We start from the raw sequence: 25,393 nt of genomic DNA, 5'->3' as shown, positions 1-25,393 counted from the left end.
CCACAGACTGCCCAGGGGATGGATGTAACCTTTTCACAATACATACTCTGAGACTGATACTCACTGGATTAATAATCGTTTCTTCAACAGAATGGTGAATGGTCCACCAGTCTGAAGTCCACTCCCAGGCATTCCCTACTATATTGTATAAGCCGTAACCATTGGGAGGAAAGGCGTCAACCTAAAAATTAAAAAAGGGGGGAAATGTTGTCAAAGTACTCATCTTGTCTAGAAAACCTCTTTGGTACACAAATGTACAAAGAACTCTTACTTTAAAGTATGAATATTAATTCTCATTCCAACAGTGAAAATACAATCTGGCCAATGTAGAAACAAAGAAAGATATTCTTCAGCTTTGAGCTCTCAAAGGGAGTTTAGAAACCTAAGAAGAGTTTACATTACATGGTAGGAAAGTCAATGAAATTATTCCTAATAGAGAGACTAGTACTGGTCATAAGTCAAATCTGTATCTGACTGGGCAGTGAGGGGTAAACGATCTTTAGACCTTCAAAAGCATAACAGAAACACCATATTAGACCTGGTATCAGTCTTGTCATCAGAGCTGAACTCTGCTGGCCATGATGTCTTTTTAGCACTGAGAGACCCTAAGCCAATTCTGTCCTCTCCACCAGCCCCCTCCAACTCACCAGCTTATCTTTACGCCTCAGTCATTATCATCACAACACTGAGGGGACTTGTTTTTATAAAGAAAATGTGAATTCATTACCAAGCATATACATAGAGGGTTTGCAATCTCTGGCACGTGGAAGTATGAGGTAAGCTGCACAGGCTCTTCAGCAAGTAGTTTGATCACATTTCAAAGGCAGATCAGACAGTCTGCCACATGATACTGTCACAGACATGGTACCAAAGTGCAACACTTGTGTAAGAAGGAGGGTGGGGAGGAGGAGAGAAAAATCTTTGACCGAATAGTAAATATGTACAGAACAGTTTTGCTATTTTAGGGATGCAAAATTTTTCCTAACATATTGTAATAGAAATTCTCATACACGAAGAAAACTTTTATTTTTTAAATGAAAAAAATATTAAGTTATCTTTGGGGTTCTTTTTTAAAAATCTTTTTTTAAATCCATGGTTTTTTTCCCAATTAATGAGGTGGAACTAAAAGGAATACCATTCACTTCTACTTGGCTTCAGAAGGTTTTAGATTGACACATAAATATGGAAGTATCTCATACCTGGGCAATTCAGAGCACTTCAAAGTTATGAAGCTACTCCAGAAAAAAAACTTAATCCAGGCGAGGTGCAAAGCCGAAAATGTTTACCACTCTGCTTCCTTACTCAGCATTCATTATGGAAACAGTGGTACCTATTCATCGCTTCATTCAGTAATTCCATGCGTGTCGAATGAAAGCAGGAAGGGTTTGATGACATAGACATGAACGAGCTTTAATGAGGGAGAAAGGAGGAGGATAGCAAAAATAAAAAATCCAATCCTGAAAGGCAGGGTGGGATGAGTAAGGTAAGATAATGAAAGAAAAGGTGCAGGAACTCCCAAGAGGGAGAGATTTCGGGCTGAAGGTGAACCCTCCTCAACAAAGGTAGAAGTGCCTTGTGGGAATTGAGGTCAGAGTTCAAAAGACAGAGAGATAGTAAAGGAGGAAAGGCCAGAGGACACACTGTCCTTTCAAGAATTTGGAGATGATCAGGAACAGCAAGACAGAATAACAGCTGGAAAGAGAAGGAAGGAAAAGGAGAAAATAGGGCTTCCCTGGTGGCGCAGTGGTTGAGAGTCCACCTGCCGATGCAGGGGACGCGGGTTCGTGCCCCGGTCTGGTAAGATCCCATGTGCCGCGGAGCGATTGGGCCCGTGAGCCATGGCCGCTGAGCCTGCGCGTCCGGAGCCTGTGCTCCGCAACGGGAGAGGCCACAACAGTGAGAGGCCTGCGTACCGCAAAAAAAAAGGAGAAAATAAGTTGTTTCAGGGAAAGAAGGTAAGGAGCAAGGGACGCGAGAGCAAGTGAGATGGAATGAATGTTCTGGAAGAAGGAATCATTTCTCAGGCTCAGAAAGCAGACAAGTGGAGGGGCTCTCAGGTCAGTCAGCCTGAGGTCTCCTTTATGTACCAACACGCAGCAACCACCGGGCAAGCAAGTTAGCCTGTCTGGAGCGGTTAAACCATAAGATGAAGAAATAAGAGCATCTACTCAAAGGTTTGAGGGATTTTCCCTATTTAAACAATATGACGTTTAAGTGAGCTAAAATCAGAAGGTCACCACCCCCAAAATTACCACATGAGAGTATAAAAATTTTAAATGCTCATGGTTAAATTAATCACACCAACCAAAGCTTCCTTCCAGAAAGCTCAGAAGAAGACAAATGTACATGAGAAATACTTCAAACATGTTTATTTTCAGGTGAATGAGCTGATAGGCATGAATACCAAAACATACTAACAACTGTACAACAGAGGCCTAACCAAATACAAATCCAATTCTTCAAATTCCCTGTGGTCAGAATAGTCTGCTCAGTTTACAACCAGAGTGAAAATAATAAAATACATAAAATAGCAGAGGAGGGAGCTATTTTACTGTAGTCCATCCTATCATTAAAGTTCAATTCCTGCTCTCAACTGACCAGGGCCTGTGGACACAACAAGGCAGCTAAGGAGGACTTGAGATAATTCTCTGGGTAAACGGTCCCAATTTAAAGGTACAGATCTCCTCGAGTCTCATTCCAAACTCAGGTGGAAGTGGCCTCTCTATAACTTGCTGCTTTTTTTCTCTGCAGGTCCTGTTTCTCAAATTGGTTATTTGCGGGCTCCTGGTAACTGTTCTAATTTTTTTTTTTTTGCGGTACACAGGCCTCTCACTGTTGTGGCCTCTCCCGTTGCGGAGTACAGGCTTCGGATGCACAGGCTCAGCGGCCATGGCTCATGGGCCCAGCCACTCCACAGCATGTGGGATCTTCCCGGACCGTGGCACGAACCCATGTTCCCTGCATCGGCAGGCGGACTCTCAACCACTGCGCCACCAGGGAAGCCCTAACTGTTCTAATTTTGTCTTAGGAACTTCCATGGCAACTTCTTCAGGTAAGTTCTACTGAATATACTCCAAGCAGACATCTGTTGAACCCACAGTTAAATGTTCCAACTCTAAATATCTGTAGAGTATCCTTATTTCATACGGAAACTGGTGTTTTCTGAAAAGGTGCACTGACTTGAGAATAAATGACTATTTTCCTTGGAGGCTCATGTGCTTAAATAATGATAAGAAATTCTGTAGCCATTAAGTGCTGTAAAATATTCATAACTGTCCAATACAGCTTCTCATGGCCTTTTATGAAAACTGGCAGACACTAATATAATTTGTGTGGTCCATCAGAAGCCCATGCCATAGGCTTCAAGGCTAAGGGCAGTGGCCCTACTTCACACAGACTCCCATTGAAGAGGGACATCCAGGCTGCCGAGGCCTTTCTCAAACCACGTGATGGCCACTGTCCTCCTTCTGCACCAACTATCATCTTTCCTGGGGTGTCATGAGCAACCTCATCGGGCACCTTATTCTGTTCATCCTGCAGCACTGTTCTGCCGACAAAAGGTGGCCCATGAAATACTGGCTGGGCTTCTTACCAGGAAACGGTTGAGAACAGGTTGAGATAGTTTAGACCCCAAGGTCTCTAATCACTCATTTTACTGACTAAAACTATGCACCCATGAGAGCACAAGCGATCTTGAAGGAAACTTGAGAAGAACCAACTTCTAGATGGCCTGATTAGTTCCCGTTGGTTTGTGTCGGTACCTTTATCATATACCTAACTCATATATATAGAATTTTAGAAGCACACACATATGCACTCATGTGCCTATTAAAGGGCAACATATTCTCATGCAACTTTTTTTTTTTACATTAACTCTGCAAAAAAAAAAAACTATATTGCTTTAACTATATGGCTCAAAATATTTTTAAAGTTCTGATAGGTCAAGTGTCTCCTCACCCTTCATCTTTTCCAATGTCTCGGTCTTTCTCACTTGTTTATTATTTCAGTTGAAATTCTGGAATCATATGGTCATGTTCCAAATAACATATGTGTGCTACATTCATAAATAAATTTTGGAAGAATTATATTCATGTGAAACAAAAATACAAATATTTTAAAAATGACAACTGTTTGAAAGATTGTTGAAAGAAAACTGTGAAAAGGACTATACTACCCAAAGCAATCTACAGATTCAATGCAATCCCTATCAAACTACCAATGGCATTTTTGACAGAACTAGAACAAAAAATCTCACAATTTACATGGAAACACAGAAGACCCCGAATAGCCAAAGCAATCTTGAGAAAGAAAAATGGAGCTGGAGGAATCAGGCTCCCAGACTTCAGACTATACTACAAAGCTACAGTAATCAAGGCAGTATGGTACTGGCACAAAACCAGAAATATAGATCAATGGAACAGGATAGAAAGCCCAGAGATACACCCATGCACATATGGTCACCTTATTTTTGATAAAGGAGGTAAGAATATACAATGGAGAAAAGACAGCCTCTTCAATAAGTGGTGCTGAGAAAACTGGACAGCTACATGTAAAAGAATGAAATTAGAACACTCCCTAACACCATACACAAAAATAAACTCAAAATGGATTAAAGACCTAAATGTAAGGCCAGACACTATAAAACTCTTAGAGGAAAACACAGGCAGAACACTCCATGACATAAATCACAGCAAGCTCTTTTTTGACCCACCTCCTAGAGAAATGGAAATAAAAACAAAAATAAACAAATGGGACCTAATGAAACTTCAAAGCTTTTGCACAGCAAAGGAAACCATAAACAAGACGAAAAGACAACCCTCAGAATGGGAGAAAATATTTGCAAATGAAGCAACTGACAAAGGATTAATCTCCAAAATTTACAAGCAGCTCATGCAGCTCAATATCAAAAAACCAAACAACCCAATCCAAAATTGGGCAGAAGACCTAAATAGACATTTCTCCAAAGAAGATATACAGATTGCTAACAAACACATGAAAGGATGCTCAACATCACTAATCATTAGAGAAATGCAAATCAAAACTACAATTAGGTATCACCTCACACCAGTCAGAATGGCCATCATCAAAAAGTCTACAAACAATAAATGCCGGAGAGGATGTGGAAAAAAGCGAACCCTCTTGCACTGTTGGTGGGAATGTAAATTGATATAGCCACTATGGAGAACAGTTTGGAGGTTCCTTAAAAAACTAAAAATAGAACTACCATATGACCTAGCAATCCCACTACTGGGCATATACCCTCAGAAACTCATAATTCAAAAAGAGTCATGTACCACATGTTCAATGCAGCTCTATTTCCAATAGCCAGGACATGGAAGCAACCTAAGTGTCTATCGACAGATGAACAGATAAAGAAGATGTGGCACATATATACAGTGGAATATTACTCAGCCATAAAAAGGAACGAAACTGAGTTATTTGTAGTGAGGTGGATGGACCTAGAGTCTGTCATACAGAGTGAAGTAAGTCAGAAAGAGAAAAACAAATACCGTATGCTAACAGATATATATGGAATCTAAAAAATTAAAAAAAAATGGTTCTGAAGAACCGAGGGGCAGTACCAGAATAAAGACACAAATGTAGAGAATGGATGTGAGGACATGGGGAGGGGGAAGGGTAAGCTGGGATGAAGTGAGAGGGTGACATGGACATATATATACTACCAAATGTAAAATAGATAGCTAGTGGGAAGCAGCCACATAGCACAGGGAGATCAGCTCAGTGCTTTGTGTCCACCTAGAGGGGTGGGATAGAGAGGGTGGGAGGGAGATGCAAGAGGGAGGTGATATGGGGATACATGTAAATGTATAGCTGATTCACTATGTTATAAAGCAGAAACTAACACACCATTGTAAAGCAATGATACTCCAATAAAGATGTTAAAAAAAAGAGAGAGAAAACGAAATGCTTTTAACATTGCTTCATTAATGTATGGTTTTGCTGACAAAAGAGCAGAAAGAAAGGAACACTCATGGAGGGAAACATGCGATACGCAGTCTGGAAAAGAGTTTCGTTATATATCTGAAACCCTTATCAAGAAAGTTTTCTAGTCTTTGACTCATTAATTGCACTGTTAGGAACCTATCTTTTAAAAAATCATCAGACTAATAAGGACCTACTCTATAGCACAGAGAACTCTTCTCAATACTCTGTAATGACCTACATGGAAAAGGAATCTAAAAGAGTGGATATATATATATGTATAATTGATTCACTCTGCTGTACAGGAGAAACTAACACAACATTGTAAATCAACTATATTCCAATAATAATGTTTTAAAAAATCATCAGAGATACAACTTAATATCTATGCATAAGATGTTCATTGTTGTTCAGCAGAAAAACAGATATAATGTAAATTTGCAAAAATAAGAGGTAAATAAATTAGGGTTCATTCAAATGACAAGTTATCCAGCTACTAAAAGACATGTATTTGTGAAAAACTGCTAATGACAGATAAAACGTTGCTGATATTACACAGAGAAAAACAGTAGGATTTTAAATATCATAGTATGACCCAAAAGCAATATGTAAATAATATATAGGCACATATACACCAGAAACAGTTATGCTGGCATCTATGGTAGTTAAGAGCATGGCCTTTGAAAACAAACCGACCTGGTTCAAATCCCAGCTGTGCTGCTTTCCAGCTGTGTAACCTTGGACAAGTTAGTTAACCTCTGTGTGCCTCAGAGTGCTCACCTGGAAAATGGGGATAACAGTACCTACCTTACAGAGCTGAACAGACATTAAATGAGATAGTTCATGCAAATGGCTCAGCAACATGCCTGGCACTCTGCAAGCGCTCACTAACTACTAGCCATTAGGAGCATCATTAACACAGGAGACGAATGGGAGGAAATGCACCTAAACGTTAACAGGGGTTACCTATCTCTGGGTGGTAGGATTCCAGATCCTTTCAATTTTCTCCTCTGTACACGTCTTGTTTTTTCAAAGTTTCCACAACAAATATTATGGAATCAGAAAGAAAAAGGTGTTACAGAAAAAGAAGGTCTGGTTAATTATTAGTATTTGCTACGTGCGGTGGTGGACGGAGGCAGGAGGGGGCAGCACATGGGGCAGAGAGTGAGCGGCACTTTCACTCATTGCTGGCGGTTTCTCGGTGCACTGCAGCCGCCGCCATCTGTCACAAGCCTCGCTACTCACAGGCGCAGTCCCTCGAAAGCCGTCCTCTCCGGTGTTGGTCACAGGAAACTCGCCCTGCCAAATGTTGGCATAATGTTGGCCCTTCGGCTGCAGTTTGTTGCCCCAGGGGAAGAGTCTGTCAGAAGAGACACAGGCATCAGCCTGTCAAATAGACACAGGCTTCTGGACGAAAGTCAAGAGGAGGAAGGCAGTGAAAGAGAGAACATTGCTTGCTTGTTCCAAGTGAGCTATTTTAAAAAAAAAAACAAAAAAACATAAAGCTTTTAATCAGGATTTTTTTTTTTTACTTCCGCACAACCAGTTCATGTCAAGTTCACAACAACCTTGGTCTCTCCCGAGGACTCAGGAGGCCTGAAATAAATCACAGAACTAAAAGAAGGGCTTATAGGAGGCTGGGAAAGCAGACAGCATCCTGGACTTATATGGAAGCATGATCAGGCAACATCACACCGCACTTTTTTATAAAGCCTTCGTTATTTTAAGGAGCCTTTCCTAGAAGATGTGACCCAAACATGAGTTTTCTGTCTCATGGCTCTGGAAGCAAAGATATATTGCTGCTTCAGGAGATGCCTAAAATAAGAAAATCCAAAAAGCAAGGCAGCCTGCCAGGAGGCTCTAAGGAGGACTATGTGACACGGGGACGGGGGCTCAATTGACGTAGCCCACCTCACCGCACACATGGCTTTGGGACACTGTCAGGGGGTGGCGACCCCTGCATCCATGTTTCCTAAGTAACTTCACGGGCGGGAAGAAAGCCCAGTAGGAGTAAGCTGCAATCTGGCTGTGGTTTTAAATCAACTGTCCAGCCAAAGTTAAGTTCCGTAGATTCAGAAAAAGGTCCACATACTGTTAGGCAAAGATGAGACCCTCCAAGTACCTATTTCGCAGGCCTCCTCGACAGCTGTACTCCCACTCGGCTTCCGTGGGCAACCGCTTCCCGGCCCATGTGCAGTAGGCGACAGCGTCATTCCAGGAGACGTGAAGAACCGGGTGATCTGGCCTGGGGAACAGCGAGAGCAGAGTGAGCAGGGCAGGAACCAGGACAGGAACAGGAACAGGAACCGGCAGGACCGGCTTCAGCAAAGTGCCCATCAGCACCTTCACCTCAATCTGTGATGCTGAGGTGGGCCTGGTCCCCAAATCAAGCCCCAGCTGGGCCACATCTGTCACCCTCTACCACGGGTTTCTGACACCTCAGGCTCCCAAAGAGGTTATGATGCCCCTTGGAACAAGACTCAAAACATTTCTTCACTTTGCAGGCAGGCCTGGACCCCCAGAGAATCTCACTTGGTGCAGTGGGTGTGGAGACGCACCAGCCAGATCCCCCTATGAGGAAGGAATGATTTTCCAGCTGCTGGGCGTGGCATCAGCAGAAGCTACCAGCTCTCGGCTCCTTCAGGAGAGCTGCAAAGAGCCGCCTCACAGCCAGCAATGACCAACCACGGCAGGGGCATAAAGGCGCAGCCGTGTGAGTTCACCATAGCTAAATCCTACGGGTCATTTATACCCCAGAGCCCCAGGGACTGGGTGGGACGTCCTGGACCTGCACTGTAGTCTTGGCTTCTCCCTCTGCCCAATCCTGTTTCCTCCCCATCCCTTCCACAGGTGTGGATCCCCTTATATAAACATTCTGCACACCAAGCTCTATCTCATCATCCGTTTCCGGAGAATCCAATCTGTGATACTTGGCCTTAAACTTTGTGTCTTTCTGCTACAGATGAGTCAGCTATATGTGCCTCACTCTAGCAAGTGAGGAATCTAGCAAATTCCAAGTAAGTTTTTATTTTTTCTAAAGGTATAGAAGGGTAGGGAAGGTTAGGGGGAAAGTTTGAGAGTAAGGGGATAAACATATTTACCCAGCACCAGATAACTTTAATTCCCTGCTCACTCTTTCTCAGGTGGACTCTACATTCCTAGGCTATTTCTTAAGCATCTTTGAATTCCCTACAGTAATTACACCACGACTTTCACTTATTCTTTACAAGTGTTTATTGAGCACCTATTACATGCCAGTCACTGTTTTCAGCACTGATATTAAGACACGCACTTTTCTCAGAAGAAGGACTCACTCAGTGGATATAATACAGTCCACTCTGAGTTTTCCTTCTACCCTTTGCTTTTTCTTCTATTAAATTCAGGAAAGAAGATAACAATTGGGACCTAAGAGGCCATCAACCTGAGGTACCCAAGAATCCTACAACTTTCCACCTCATGGTCTATTTCTACCACAGAGGCTACCACCTCAGGCTTTGAAAGATTTCTGACGTTTTCAAGGGGCTATATCCCTAAAGCTGAGCTTCATGTACTTCCAGCTTCCTGACAATGAGGTCAGTAACCAGGAATTTTGTCAAAAATAGAAGCTCGAAAATCCCATCTGAAAAACTGGGTTAGGAGAACAGTTTTCTTGGGCTGTTGAGATGCTGAGTCCTGACCCAAACCTTTCTGCGTCTTCAGGGCTTAAAGTGCTATCCATTTTTGCTTGAGATAATTATTTCTTTGCCACCCTGGAGACTTGCTGACCGACTTGCAGCTCTGTGGTTTTTCGGTCAGACGGTGGCTTCAAAGTATGTCAGTCCAGGACTGGAGATAACATGAGTCCTAAACCCAAGGCCTGAGCTTCTAGAGTGGCCACCTGGCAGGACACCACCACTTATCTGTAAGACAGATGGTCTCCTTCCTCACAATGACCCACTCATGAGGGAGAGAAGACAAGTTGTAAAGGTTAAACATGTTGTGAGATTTGTAATAGGCCTGTCAAAGGGGGAAAAAATCTCCAAGAGGGAACCCTCTGACAGGCCAAATGAGGGAGGAGGAAGGCCACTTATTAAGAGCTCTCTGTGAGCTAGGTGCTATGTTTGGGTCTGTACATACAGTATTTCCTGCCATCCTATTTTCCTACCGACCAAGTGAGTAGAGTTTGTCATACTCACTCTTTTATAGAAGATGGCCACTGAGTTTCTTTTCAACAGCATAGGAACCTATTTTGGAATGAAACATGTCATCTGGGGAAAGACCCACCAGCCTCACCTGTGCAGGACAGTAGAGTCGGGCCCTTCTGGGTGTCTCCAGTTAGCGCCTTTAACAGGTAACCACCAGGGAGCAGCTGCCACCTCAAAGCAACCCAGAATAAGCTGAGGTTAGTTATGATGCCTCTAGAAAAACACTGACTCAGTCTGTGCAGAATAAAATCTCTCTTAAGGTCTTCAACTTCCAGTTGACTTACCAAATAACTTTACCAGAATATCAAAAATAAAGATTTATATGTAACTAAATCTAACAAATAAGCATTATCTCGGGAATTCTCTGGCGGTCTACTGGTTAGGACTTGATGTTTCACTGCTGTGGTCCAGGTTCAATCCCTGGTTGGGGAACTAAGATCCAGCAAGCCACATGTTGTGGCCAAAAAAAAAAAAAAAGCATTATCTCACACCATAAAGCACCACAGTGATTAAATAAATATGTATCTAAATGGTGTGTGTCTCCAAGAATTTTAAAAGACACACTGCTAGCTAACCCTCTATAATCTCTAACAAGTGAGACAGGTAGTACTGTTCCTATTTAAAAGATGGCAAAACAGCATTAATCTTACAGTTAAGTGCAGGGCTGAAGGTCAACCAAGGTAGTCAGAGACCAAGCTGAAGCACAGCATGAAGAGCTGGACTGTGTTTTCAAAAGACCCTGGTTAATATCCAGCCCAACATTAGTTGTATGGCTCTGGGCAAGTTCACTGCTTGCCTGGCCCCAGAGTCCTCATCTGTGAAATGGGAGCAGACCCGCCTGCCTCACCTACCTCAGACTCAGAGGAGGCTGCATTAGATAGGACTGGGAAGTGCTCAGCCCAGATCCTGTTCCCAGAACTGTAACTCCTACTTTACAGTTCTGTTAACCCAAATACCAATATCAAGGGGCCCTCATTTAGTGACTGATTGAGAACTTGGCTTTGGAGTCAGGCAAAATGAGATGTGACTCATGGCTCTGCCACTCCCAGGGTGGCCCCTGGCAACCTAATCAACCTCACCACACCCGTTTTCTCATTTGTAGATGAAAACAGTAACAATGCCTACCTCAGGGGTTATTACAAGGAGGAAACAGAACATACACACAGGGCTTAGGACTATGCCTAGCACTTAGCAAGCACTCAGTAAAGGGAACCAGTCTCAACCATGGGCCTCATGACAGTCAGGAAGAGAGTTACAAAAAAATTACCATCATCAATGATGATAATACTAAGTAAAGAAGTTTGCAAATGTTTCTTCTAATATAAACCAGAGCAGACTCAAGGTTATCCCCATGACAATGTTACTCTCAATCCTCTGCGTCCTGATGAGCCAGCCTGGGTGGAAGAGAAGGGGGAATGTGTTCCTGCTAACAATTACAGCAATCACTGAAAACACCAAACCCTGTCTTGTTCTCTTTTCACATCAGCGCAATCAAAACATTCATGGTATTCCAATCACAATTTGATGGAAAAAGCCAAATTCTTTTATATTTCAACGAAAGACACATTGTGTCCTTAAAGGACACTCCTGCAAAGTGTTTTATGTTTCAGAGAGCAGGAGAGGTGAAAGGCATGGCTTCTTCCTATTTCTCCTGTGGCACTGCGGAATCTTTAATGGGGAGATGTTCTCGCTGACTACTCTGCTTGATGTTTAGGTGCCAGTGACAGGTAACTCATTCCATGTCAAGGGAAGACCTGCAGAGAAAGCCCAGGTCATCCCACTCTTACATTCCAGTATCTTTACATCACTCACCCACCTCTACCCCACCCCCAACACTAAGGCCACCAGAAGGTTCTATTTCTCAAATAAAAAATAAAAAAATTGGGGCTTCCCTGGTGGCGCAGTGGTTGAGAGTCCGCCTGCCGATGCAGGAGACATGGGTTCGTGCCCCGGTCTGGGAAGATCCCACATGCCACAGAGCGGCTAGGCCCGTGAGCCATGGCCGCTGAGCCTGCGCGTCCTGAGCCTGTGCTCCGCAATGGGAGAGGCCACAGCAGTGAGAGGCCCGCGTACCGCAAAAAAAAAATAAATAAAAATAAAAAATAAAAAAATTTTTAAAAAGGAGAAGAAGAAGAATAAAGAAAAACAAACAGGAAAAATGTTAACCTTTGTTAAATCTGGGTGGTAGGAACTAGAATGCCTATTTTTCTTATACCCTATTGTGTTTTGAAATATTTCATCATTAGCAATTTTTTTAACATCTTTATTGGAGTATAATTGCTTTACAATGGTGTGTTACTTTCTGCTGTATAACAAAGTGAATCAGCTATACGTATACATATATCCCCATATCCCCTCCTTCTTGTGTCTCCCTTCCACCCTCCCTATCCCACCCCTCTAAGTAGACACAAAGCACTGAGCTGATCTCCCTGTGCTATGCGGCTGCTTCCCACTAGCTATCTATTTTACATTTGGTAGTGTATATATGTGCATGCCACTCTCTCACTTCATCCCAGCTTACCCTTTCCCCTCCCCATGTCCTCAAGTCCATTAGCAATTTTTTTAATGGATTTATTTATCTATTCTATTACTGATGGGCATTTGGGTAGCTTCCAGTTTGGGCTACTATGAATGGTAGTACTTCTGTGAACATTCTTGAAAGCTCATGACTTAGTAAATATGCATAAGCATTTCTGCTGATTGCACACTGTGGAGTGGAACTGCTGGATCCCAGGGTAGACACAGGCGCAGCTTTAGTAAAGACAGCCGAACACAAGCCTTAATGGCAGAAGTCCTCCACGGCTCCTGACCTTCTTCAATGGGGAACTTCCATGGAGTTGGCTTGTGTGCGGTAGACCCAGGGTAGCTGCTCCAGTGGCTTCTGAGTCCATTCCCTTTCCCTCTCCTCTTCCCCTTAACGCACTCTGGTTGCAAATATTTACTGAGCACCTACTATCTGCCGGGAGCTGAGCGTAATTCCTAAAGGGGATCTTCAACTCCCAGAATCCTCTGAGTATGACTTAAGACAGTTGGTATATTGAGAGTTTTTCAGTTATTTATTGCACATATTTATCTTACATGGTTAACTGCACAAAGCAGAATACAAAGTGTGAACCTAGGCATTTTATTTTCTTCCAAAAGTATCTACAAAGCTCTAATTGGCGGGTCCGGGTACCACCTTCACACATCAGTTCTATAGCTCCTACTCAGCTTCCTCCCCGTCATATACACACACTTGCCTCTCCTTCTAGATATCTGCTTTTCATTTCTCCCACTATCACACTTGCCTGAAATCTTTTTTTTTTTTTTTTTTTACAAAGTGAATCAGCTATACATATACATATATCCCCATATCTCTTCCCTCTTGCGTCTCCCTCCCACCCTCCCTACCTCACCCCTCTAGTGGTCACAAAACATTGCCTGAAATCTTTCACATTTCTTAGCAACCCATCGAAAACAGATCACCTCAGCACTATTGACTTATTAGACCACATAATTCCTTGTTGGAGGGGTGCTGTCCCATGCATTGTAGGATGCTCAGCCGCATCGCAGACCCCTCCCCACTAGATGCCAGTAGCATCCTACCCGCAACCCAACTATGACAACCAAAACTGTACCCATATTCACCAAGCCCCAAACAAGACAAAGCTACGGGTCCTATAAGGGAACCTAACGGCATCGCCACCTGTCAGAAAGACTGTAAGTCCCCATTGTAATGGTCAGATGCAGAGTCAGGAACCATTTCCATATAGGACACATGAAGAAGGAAAGGGAAGTAATCAAAGTCACCCACAGCAGAAGACTGAGCTCAGAGGTAGTACATCATTCATCATAGCCAAGTTGTCCTGGGAAAGCCATGTTTTCTGGCCAAACTGATGGCAAATCTCATCAAGGGTCACCAGGTGCCTTCTTCCAAATATCACTGTTAACTCCATGTTTTTATTTATTTATTTATTAGCATCTTTGAGTATAATTGCTTTACAATGGTGTGTTTAGTTTCTGCTTTATAACAAAGTGAATCAGCTATACATATATATATATATCCCTATATCTCCTCCCTTGAGTCTCCCTCCCACCCTCTCTATCCCACCACTAGGAGGTCACAAAGCACCGAGCTGATCTCCCAGTGCTATGTGGCGGCTTCCCACTAGCTATCTATTTTACATTTGGTAGTGTATAATGTCCATGCCACACTCTCACTTCGTCCCAGCTTACCCTTTCCCCTCCCCCTGTCCTCAAGTCCATTCTCTACATTTGTGTCTTTATTCCTGTCCTGCCCCTAGGTTCTTCAGAACCATTTTTTTTTTTAGATTGCAAATACACGTGTCAGCATATGGTATTTGTTTTTCTCTTTCTGACTTACTTCACTCTGTATGACAGACTCTAGGTCCATCCACCTCACTACAAATAACTCAATTTCATTTCTTTTTATGGCTGAGTAATATTCCATTGTATATATGGGCCACATCTTCTTTATCCATTCATCTGTTGTTGGACACTTAGATTGCTTCCATATCCTGGCTATTGTAAATAGAGCTGCTATGAACACTGTGGTACATGACTCTTTTTGAATTATGGTTTTCTGAGGGTATATGCCCAGTAGTGGAATTGCTAGGTCATATGGTAGTTCTATTTTTAGTTTTTTAAGGAACCTCCATACTGTTCTCCACAGTGGCTGTATCAATTTACATTCCCACTAACAGTGCAAGAGGGTTCCCTTTTCTCCACACCCTGTCTGGCATTTACTGTTTGTAGATTTTTTGATGATGGCCATTCTGACTGGTGTGAGGTGATACCTCATTGTAGTTTTGATTTGCATTTCTCTAATGATTAGTGATGTTGAGCATCCTTTCATGTGTTTGTTAGCAATCTGTATATCTTCTTTGGAGAAATGTCTATTTAGGTCTTCTGCCCATTTTTGGATTTGGTTGTTTGTTTTTTTGATATTGAGCTACATAAGCTGCTTGTAAATTTTGGAGATTAATCCTTTGTCGGTTGCTTCATTTGCAAATATTTTCTCCCATTCTGAGGGCTGTTTTTTCTCCTTGTTTATGTTTTCCTTTGCTGTGCAAAAGCAGGTAGGACTGTATTGCTATAAACTTCCCTCTTAGAACTGCCTTTGCTGTATCCCATACGTTTTAGGTCGTCGTGTTTTCATTGTCATTTGTTTCTAGGTATTTTTTGATTTCCTCTTTGATTTCTTCAGTGATCTCTTGGTTATTAAGTAGTGTATTGTTTAGCCTCCATGTGTTTGTATTTTTTACAGATTTTTTTCCTGTAATTGATATCTAGTCTCATAGTGTTGTGGTTGGAAAAGATACTTGATATAACTTCAATTTTCTTAAATTTACCAAGGCTTAATTTGTGACCCAAGATATGATCTATCCTAGAGCATGTTCCATGAACACTTGAGAAGAAAGTGTGTTCTGTTGTTTTTGGATGGAATGTCCTATAAATATCAATTAAGTCCATCTTGTTTAATGTATCATTTAAAGCTTGTGTTTCCTTATTTATGTTCATTTTGGATGAGCTGTCCATTGGTGAAAGTGGAGTGTTAAAGTCCCCTACTATGATTGTATTACTGTTGATATCCCCTTTTATGGCTGTTAGTATTTGCCTTATGTATTGAGGTGCTCCTATGTTGGGTGCATAAATATTTACAGTTGTTATATCCTCTTCTTGGACTGATCCCTTCATCATTATATAGTGTCCTTCTTTGTCTCTTGTAATAGTCTTTATTTTAAATTCTATTTTGTCTGATATGAGAACTGTTACTCCAGCTTTCTTTTGATTTCCATTTGCATGGAATATCTTTTTCCATTCCCTCACTTTCAGTCTGTATGTGTCCCTAGGTCTAAAGTGGGTCTCTTGTAGACAGCATATATATGGGTTTTGTTTTTGTATCCATCCAGCCAGTCTATGTCTTTTGGTTGGAGCATTTAATCCATTTACATTTAAGGTAGTTATCGACATATATGTTCCTATGACCATTTTCTTAATTGTTTTCCATTTGTTATTTAGGTGTTTTTCCTTCTCTAGTGTTTCCTGCCTAGAGAAGTTCCCTTAGCATTTGTTGTAAAAGCTGGTTTGGTGGTGTTGAATTCTCGTAGCTTCTGCTTGGCTGTAAAGGTTTTAATTTCTCTGTTGAATCTAAATGAGATCCTTGCTGGGTAGAGTAATCTTGGTTATAGGTTTTTCCCTTTCATCACTTTAAATATGTCCTGCCACTCTCTTCTGGCTTGCAGAGTTTCTGCTGAATGATCAGCTGTTAACGTTATGGGGATTCCCTTGTATGTTATTTGTTCTTTTTCCCTGCTGCTTTTAATATTTTTTCTTTGTATTTAATGTTTGATAGTTTGACTAATATGTGTCTCGGCATGTTTCTCCTTGGATTTATTCTGTATGGGACTCTCTGCACGTCCTGGACTTGATTGACTGCTTCCTTTCCCATATTAGGGAACTTTTCAACTATAATCTCTTCAAATATTTTCTCAGTCCCTTTCTTTTTCTCTTCTTCTTCTGGGACCCCTATAATTCGAATGTTGGTGCATTTAGTGTTGTCCCAGAGGTCTCTGAGACTGTCCTCAATTCTTTTCATTCGTTTTTCTGTATTCTGCTCTGCAGTAGTTATTCCCACTATTTTATCTTCCAGGTCACTTATCTGTTCTTCTCCCTCAGTTATTCTGCTATTGATTCCTTCTAGAGAAGATTTAATTTCATTTATTGTGTTGTTCATCGTTGCTTGTTTGCTCTTTAGTTCTTCTACATCGTCGTTAAACGTTTCTTGTATTTTCTCCATTCTATTTCCAAGATTTTGGATCATCTTTACTATCATTGCTCTGAATTCTTTTTCAGGTAGTCTGCTTATTTCCTCCTCATTTGTTTGGTATCGTGGGTTTTTACCTTGCTCCTTCATCTGCTGTGTGTTTCTCTGCCTTCTCATTTTGCTTAACTTACTGTGTTTGGGGTCTCCTTTTCGCAGGCTGCAGGTTCGTAGATCCCGTTATTTTTGATGTCCGCCCCCAGTGGCTAACGTTGGTTGAGTGGGCTGTGTAGGCTTCCTGGTGGAGGGGACTAGTGCCTGTGTTCTGGTGAATGAGGCTGGATCTTGTCTTTCTGGTGGACAGTACAATGTCCAGTGGTGAGTTTTTGGGTGTCTGTGACCTTATTATGATTTTAGGCAGCCTCTCCGCTAACAGGTGGGGTTGTGTTCCTGTCTTGCTAGTTGTTTGGCAGATGGTGTCCAGCACTGTAGCTTGCTGGTCATTGAGAGGAGCTGGGTCTTAGCATTGAGATGGAGATCTCTGGAAGAGCTTCTGCTGTTTGATATTACATGGAGCTGGGAGGTCTCTGGTGGACCAGTGTCCTGAACTCGGCTCTCCCACCTCAGAGGCACAGGCCTGACACCTGGCCAGAGCACCAAGACCCTGTCAGCCAAACAGCTCAGAAGGAAAGGGAGAAAAAAAGAAATAAAAAAAGAGAAAAATAAAGTTATTAAAATAAAAAAATTTTAATTATTAAAAATAAAAAAATTAAAAAGTAATAAAAAACAGAAAGAAAGAAAGAAAAGAGCAACCAAACCAGAAAACAAATCCACCGATAACAACAAGTGCTAAAAACTATACTTAAAAAAAAAGAAAAAGAAAAAGAAAAACAAAAAGGACAGACAGAACCCTAGGACAAATGGTAAAAGAAAAGCTACACAGACAAAATTACACAAATAAGCACAGACATACACACTCACAAAAAGAGAAAAAGGAAAAAAATATATATCTATATATAAAAAAAAGAGACCTACCAAATCAATAAACAAATCTACCAATGATAATAAACTCTAAATACTAAACTAAGACAAACATAAAACCAGGAACAAATTAGATGCGGAAACCAAACCCCAAGTCCACAGTTGCTCCCAAAGTCCACCACCTTAATTTGGGATGATTTGTTGTCTATTCAGGTATTCCACAGATGCAGGGTACATCAAGTTGATTGTGGAGATTTAATCTGCTGCTCCTGAGGCTGCTGCGAGAGATTTCCCTTTCTCTTCTTTGTTCGCACAGCTCGCGGGGTTCAGCTTTGGATTTTGCCTCGCCTCTGCATGTAGGTCGCCTGAGGGTGTCTGTTCTTTGCCCAGACAGGTCGGGGTTAAAGCAGCAGCTGATTAGGGGGCTCTGGCTCACTCAGGCCAGGGGGAGGGAGGGGTATGGAATGAGGGGCGAGCCTGCAGCAGCAGAGGATGGCATAATGTTGCAACAGCCTGAGGCACGCTGTGTGTTCTCCCAGGGAAGTTGTCCCTGGATCACGGGACCCTGGCAGTGGTGGGCTGCACAGGCTCCCAGGAGGGGAGGTGTGGATAGTGACCTGTGCTTGCACACAGGCTTCTTGGTGCCTGCAACAGCAGCCTTAGTACTTCATGCCCGTCTCTGGGGTCCGTGCTGATAGCCATGGCTCATGCCCATCTCTGGAGCTCCTTTAGGTGGTGCTCTGAATCCCCTCTCTTCACGCACCTGGAGACAACTGTCTCTTGCCTCTTCGGCAGGTCCAGACATTTTCCCGGACTCCCTCCCGGCTAGCTGTGGTGCACTAGCCCCCTTAGGCTGTGTTCACACAGCCAACCCCAGTCCTCTCCCTGGGATCTGACCTCTGAAGCCCGAGCCTCAGCTCCCAGCCCCCACCTGCCCCAGTGGGTGAGCAGACAAGCCTCTCGGGCTGGTGAGTGCTGTTTGGCACCAATCCTTTGTGCAGCAATCTCTCCGCTTTGCCCTCTGCACCCCTGTTGCTGCACTCTAATCCGTGGCTCTGAAGCTCCCCACCCCACCACCCCCCCGCCCCGTCTCTGCCAGTGAAGGGGCTTCCTAGTGTGTGGAAACTTTTCCTCCTTTACAGCTCCCTCCCAGAGGTGCAGGTCCTGTTCCTGTTTTTTGTCTCTGTTTTTTCATTTTTTTTTTGCCCTCCCCAGATACGTGGGGAGTTTCTTGCCTTTTGGGAAGTCTGAGGTCTTCTGCCAACGTTCAGTAGGTATTCTGTAGGAGTTGTTCCACATGTAGATGTATCTCTGATATATTTGTGGGGAGGCAGGTGATCTCCATGTCTTACTCCTCTGCCATCTTGAAGGTCCCCCTCAACTCCATGTTTTTAAAAACTGTTTTTGAACTCCTGGTCATGTCTTGAAAATAAATGCGATCCTACTATGTTTAGGAACTTATTAAATAAGCACCTTTTGAGAGTCATATATGAGCCAGTTAATTCAAGGTTACACTGCAAATTATGACATCTCTCATTCCTTTTCTTTAACAGAAATAGTCTTCAGGTGTGTTGTTTCCAGATTCACAGCAGCAATGTGAGTGGACTAGCATCTATGACAAGCCTCATCCTAAAAAGAAAAATTTGGGGGTTGGGGGGGGAATGTGGTTGCCCATCTACATATTTTCTGTTCATCTGAGACACTTCTAGTTGAGTTACAGCACTCCCTCATATCCAGGGGGAAAAGGACTTAACTTGACCTATTTCAAGTCAACCATCTCCATAGTGACTGTCTTGGGTTTAAGTTGAAACAGCTGTACCAGAGAGCCAGCAACAGATTACAATGTAAATAGTATCCTTGTGTGTATTGATATCCCCTTGAGAAATGGACTTCAGAGAGCAAAGACATCTTTTCCCACCTCTCCCTAGGGACATAACCATACTTGTAGTAACAGCTCAAAGAAAAGAAAAGGGAAAGACAGCAAAGGTGCCTTTATTCTTGCCAAGTGGTAAATTATGCTTTTCATACACACACAGCCTAGAATGAAGTCGGCACAGGAAAAAGAGCACTGTGTAATTACACACATTCAAGTATAAAGATGTCAAGTTCACAACTTTACAACTGTTCTTTTAAAAATTAAATGCATTTAGACAAGAGAATTAAAAAGATGGACATTTCTTGAAACGCAGTATAAACATGACAGTTACACCATAAAAAGAGCCTGAGAGAATTTTTCAACTGGCACCAGTAAACAATGAGAAATCACAGATCTGTTCAAATTCATGAGGTATAAATAAAATTGGATGAGAATCAAATGCAACTGAAGGAATAAAATGGAATAGAAAACACACAATGAGTAAAAATCTCTTTCTTCAACACCTAACACAAATGTAGAAAATTGAGAACTAGGCTTGAATAAAGACTAAAAACAAATTCATCATTAAACTAGATAGGTAGTCAAGTCTGACAGCTTATTTCAAATTAAATCCTAAAGCAGGCACCTTGACTACTTAATAGAACACATGAGAGTGGAAAATCCATGCTTTTTCAGAGTACAAACATTTAAGAAATTTAAGGCAGATCTGAAATTTTCAATACTTCTTGCTTCAGTTCTTACTGAAATTCCTCATGCTAGAATACACTGCATTCCACGACACCAATCGGTATACTCTAAACATTCATTACGTTTCCTTAAGAAAGTAGCAGAAATTCTATAGAGTCACTCATTATAGACAATGTGTAAAAAATAGCCTAAGGGAGAGGGCAGATAGCAGAAGCAAGAAAAACTACAATCCTGCAGCCTGTGCAACAACAACCACATTCACAGAAATATAGACAACATGAAAAAGCAGAGGGCTATGTAGATGAAGGAAAAAGACAAAACCTCAGAAAAACAACTAAATGAAGTGGAGATAGGCAACATTCCAGAAAAAGAATTCAGAATAATGAGAGTGAAGATGATCCAGAACCTCGGAAAAACAATGGAGGCAAAGATCGAAAAGATGCAAAAAATGTTTTACAAAGAAATAAAAGAGTTAAAGAACAAACAAACAGAGATGAACAATACAATAACTAAAATGAAAACTACACTACAAGGGTTCAATAGCAGAACTGAGGAAGAAGAACAGATAAGTGACCTGGAAGACAGAATGGTGGAATTCAGTGCTGTGGAATAGAATAAAGAAGAAAGAATGAAAAGAAATGAAGACAGCCTAAGAGACCCATGGGACAACATTAAAGGCAACAACGTTCGCATTATAGGGGTCCCAGAAGGAGAAGAGAGAGAGAAAGGACCAGAGAAAATATTTGAGGAGATTATAGTCGAAAACTTCCCTAACATGGGAAAGGAAATAGCCACCCAAGACCAGGAAGTGCAGAGAGTCCCATACAGGATAAACCCAAAGAGAAACACGCCGAGACACATAGTAATCAAATGGGCAAAAATTAAAGACAAAGAAAAATTACTGAAAGCAGCAAGGGAAAAACGACAAATAAAATACAAGGGAACTCCCATTAGGTTAAGAGCCGATTTCTCAGCAGAAACTCTACAAGCCAGAAGGGGGTGGCATGATATACTTAAAGTGATGAAATGGAAGAACCTACAACCAAGATTACTCTACCCAGCTAGGTTCTCATTCAGATTCGATGGAGAAATCAAAAGCTTTACAGACAAGCAAAAGCTAAGAGAATTCAGCACCACCAAACCAGCTCTACAACAAATGCTAAAGGAACTTCTCTAAGTGGGAAACACAAGAGAAGAAAACGAACTACAAAAACAAATCCAAAACAATTAAGAAAATGGTCATAGGAACATACATATTGATAATTACCTTAAACGTGAATGGATTAAATGCTCCAACCAAAAGACACAGGCTTGCTGAATGGATACAAAAACAAGACCCATATATATGCTGTCTACAAGAGACCCACTTCAGACCTAGGGACACATTCAGACTGCAAGTGAGGGGATGGAAAAAGATATTCCATGCAAATGGAAATCAAAAGAAAGCTGGAGTAGCAATACTCATATCAGATAAAATAGACTTTAAAATAAAGAATGTTACAAGAGACAAGGAAGAACACTACATAGTGATCAGGGGGTCAATCCAAGAAGAAGACATAACAATTATAAATATACATGCACCCAACCTAGGAGAACCTGAATACATAAGGCAACTGCTAACAGCTATAAAAGAGGAAATCGACAGTAACACAATAAAAGTGGGGGACTTTAACACCTCACTTACACCAATGGACAGATCATCCAAAATGAAAACAAATAAGGAAACAGAAGCTTTAAATGACACAATACACCAGATAGATTTAATTCATATTTATAGGATATTCCATCCAAAAACAGCAGATTACACTTTCTTCTCAAGTGCACACGGAACATTCTCCAGGACAGATCACATCTTGGGTCACAAATCAAGCCTCCGTAAATTTAAGAAAATTGACATCATATCAAGTATCTTTTCTGACCACAACGCTATGAGATTAGAAATGAATTACAGGGGAAAAAAACGTAAAAAACACAAACACATGGAGACTAAATAATACGTTACTAAATAACCAAGAGATCACTGAAGAAATCAAGGAGAAAATCAAAAAATACCTAGAAACAAATGACAATGAAAACACGATGTCCCAAAACCTATGGGATGCAGCAAAGGCAGTTCTAAGAGGGAAGTTTAGAGCTCTACAAGCCTACCTCAAGAAACAAGAAACATCTCAAATAAACCATCTAACCTTACACCTAAAGGAACTAGAGAAAGAAAAACAAACAAGACCCAATGTTAGCAAAAGGAAAGAAATCATAAAGATCAGAGCAAAAATAAATGAAATAGAAACAAAGAAAACAAAAGCAAAGATCAATAAAACTAAAAGCTGGTTCTTTGAGAAGATAAACAAAATTGATAAACCATTAGCCAGACTCATCAAGAAAAAGAGGGAGGGCCTCCCTGGTGGCGCAGTGGTTGAGAGTCCGCCTGCCGATGCAGGGGATACGGGTTCGTGCCCCGGTCTGGGAGGATCCCATATGCCGCGGAGCGGCTGGGCCCGTGAGCCATGGCTGCTGAGCCTGCGCGTCCGGAGCCTGTGCTCCGCAACGGGAGAGGCCACAACAGTGAGAGGCCCGCGTACCACAAAAAAAAAAAAAAAAAAAAAAAAAAAAAAAAAAAAAAGAAAAAGAGGGAGAGGACTCAAATCAATAAAATTAGAAATGAAAAAGAAGTTACAACAGACACCACAGAAATACAAAGCATCCTAAGAGACTACTACAAGCAACTCTATGCCAATAAAATGGACAACCTGGAAGAAATGGACAAATTCTTAGAATAGTATAAACTTCCAAGACTGAAACAGGAAGAAATAGAAAAGATGAACAGACCAATCACAAGTAATGAAATTGAAACTGTGATTAAAAGTCTTCCAACAAACAAAAGTCCAGGATCAGATGGCTTCACAGGTGAATTCTATCAAACATTTAGAGAAGAGCTAACACCCACCCTTCACAGACTCTTCCAAAAAATTGCAGAGGAAGGAACACTCCCAAACTCATTCTATGAGGCCACCATCACCCTGATACCAACACCAAAGATACTACAAAAAAAGAAAATTACAGACCAATATCACTGATGAATATAGATGCAAAAATCCTCAACAAAATACTAGCAAACAGAATCCAACAACACATTAAAAGGATCATACACCATGATCAAGTGGGATTTATCCCAGGGATGCAAGGATTCTTCAATATACGCAAATCAATCAATGTGATACACCATATTAAAAAATTGAAGAATAAAAACCATATGATCATCTCAATAGATGTAGAAAAAGCTTTTGACAAAATTCAACACCCATTTATGATAAAAACTCTCCAGAAAGTGGGCATAGAGGGAACCTACCTCAACAACAATAAAGGCCATATACGACAAACCCACAGCAAACATCATTCTCAACGGTGAAAAACTGAAAGCATTTCCTCTGAGATCAGGAACAAGACAAGGATGTCCACTCTTGCCACTGTTATTCAACATAGTTTTGGAAGTCCTAGCCACGGCAGTCAGAGAAGAAAATGAAAGAAAAGGAATACAAATTGGAAAAGAAGAAGTAAAACTGTCACTGTTTGCAGAAGACATGATGCTATACATAGAGAATCCTAAAGATGCCACAAGAAAACTACTAGAGCTAATCAATGAATCTGGTAAAGTTGAAGGATACAAAATTAATGCACAGAAATCTCCTGCATTCCTATACACTAATGATGAAATATCTGAAAGAGAAATTAAGGAAACACTCCCATTTACCACTGCAACAAAAAGAATAAAATACCTAGGAATAAAGCTACCTAGGGAGACAAAAGACCTGTATGCAGAAAACTATAAGACACTGATGAAAGAAATTAAAGATGATACCAACAGATGCAGAGATATACCATGTTCTTGGACTGGAAGAATCAATATTGTGAAAATGACTATACTGCCCAAAGCAATCTACAGATTCAATGTATCCCTATCAAACTACCAATGGCATTTTTTATGGACCTACAACAAAAAATCTTAAAATTTGTATGGAGACACAAAAGACCCCGAATAGCCAAAGCAGTCCTGGGGGAAAAATACAGAGCTGGAGGAATCAGACTCACTGTCTTCAGACTATACTACAAAGCTACAGTAATCAAGACAATATGGTACTGGCACAAAAACAGAAACATAGATCAATGGAACAAGATAGAAAGCCCAGAGATAAATCCATGCACCTATGGTCAACTAATCTATGACAAAGGAGGCAAGGATATACAATGGAGAAAAGACAGTCTCTTCAGTAAGTGGTGCTGGGAAAACTGGACAGCTACATGTAAAAGAATGAAATTAGAACACTCCCTAACACCATACACAAAAATAAACTCAAAATGGATTAGAGACCTAAATGTAAGACTGGACACTATAAAATTCTTAGAGGAAAACAAAGGAAGAACACTCTTTGACATAAATCACAGCAAGATATCTCTTAATCACCTCCTAGAGTAATGAAAATAAAAACAAAAATAAACAAATGGGACCTAATGAAACTTCAAAGCTTTTGCACAGCAAAGGAAACCATAAACAAGACCAAAAGACAACCCTCAGAATGGGAGAAAATATTTGCAAATGAATCAATGGACAAAGGATCAATCTCCAAAATATATAAATAGCTCATGCAGTTCAATATTAAGAAAACAAATAATCCAATCCAAATATGGGCAGAAGATCTAAACAGACATTTCTCCAAAGAAGACATACAGATGGCCAAGTAGCACATGAAAAGCTGCTCAACATCACTAATTATTAGAGAAATGCATATCAAAATTACAGTGAGGTATCACCTCACACCAGCTAGAATGGGCCTCATCAGAAAATCTACAAATAGCAAGTGCTGGAGAGGTTGTGGAGAAAAGGGAACCCTCTTGCACTGTTGATGGGAATGTAAATTGATATAGCCACTATGGAGAACAGTATGGAGTTTCCTTAAAAAACTA

The 25,393-nt window shown here is 41.3% G+C and overlaps 1 protein-coding gene across 1 annotated transcript in view; it reads right to left on the bottom strand.

Annotated features, from left to right (window-relative positions):
• SUMF1 (sulfatase modifying factor 1) overlaps positions 1-25,393 on the bottom strand; it is a gene marked incomplete at both ends in the record, with an annotated part of 105,604 nt that overhangs the window by 40,015 nt on the left and 40,196 nt on the right. Inside the window, 4 exons of the mRNA XM_079712767.1 lie at positions 65-181; positions 7,189-7,303; positions 8,066-8,188; positions 10,216-10,298. Of these exons, the coding sequence (XP_079568893.1) occupies positions 65-181; positions 7,189-7,303; positions 8,066-8,188; positions 10,216-10,298 (438 nt within the window). The remainder of the gene's footprint in view (positions 1-64; positions 182-7,188; positions 7,304-8,065; positions 8,189-10,215; positions 10,299-25,393) is intronic.

Source organism: Hyperoodon ampullatus, assembly GCF_949752795.1.
Source record: "Hyperoodon ampullatus genome assembly, chromosome: 10".
In the NCBI taxonomy this organism is placed as follows: Eukaryota; Metazoa; Chordata; class Mammalia; order Artiodactyla; family Ziphiidae; genus Hyperoodon; species Hyperoodon ampullatus.
Note: the sequence above shows the minus strand (reverse complement) of the source record. Positions and strands in the feature narration are given on the sequence as shown.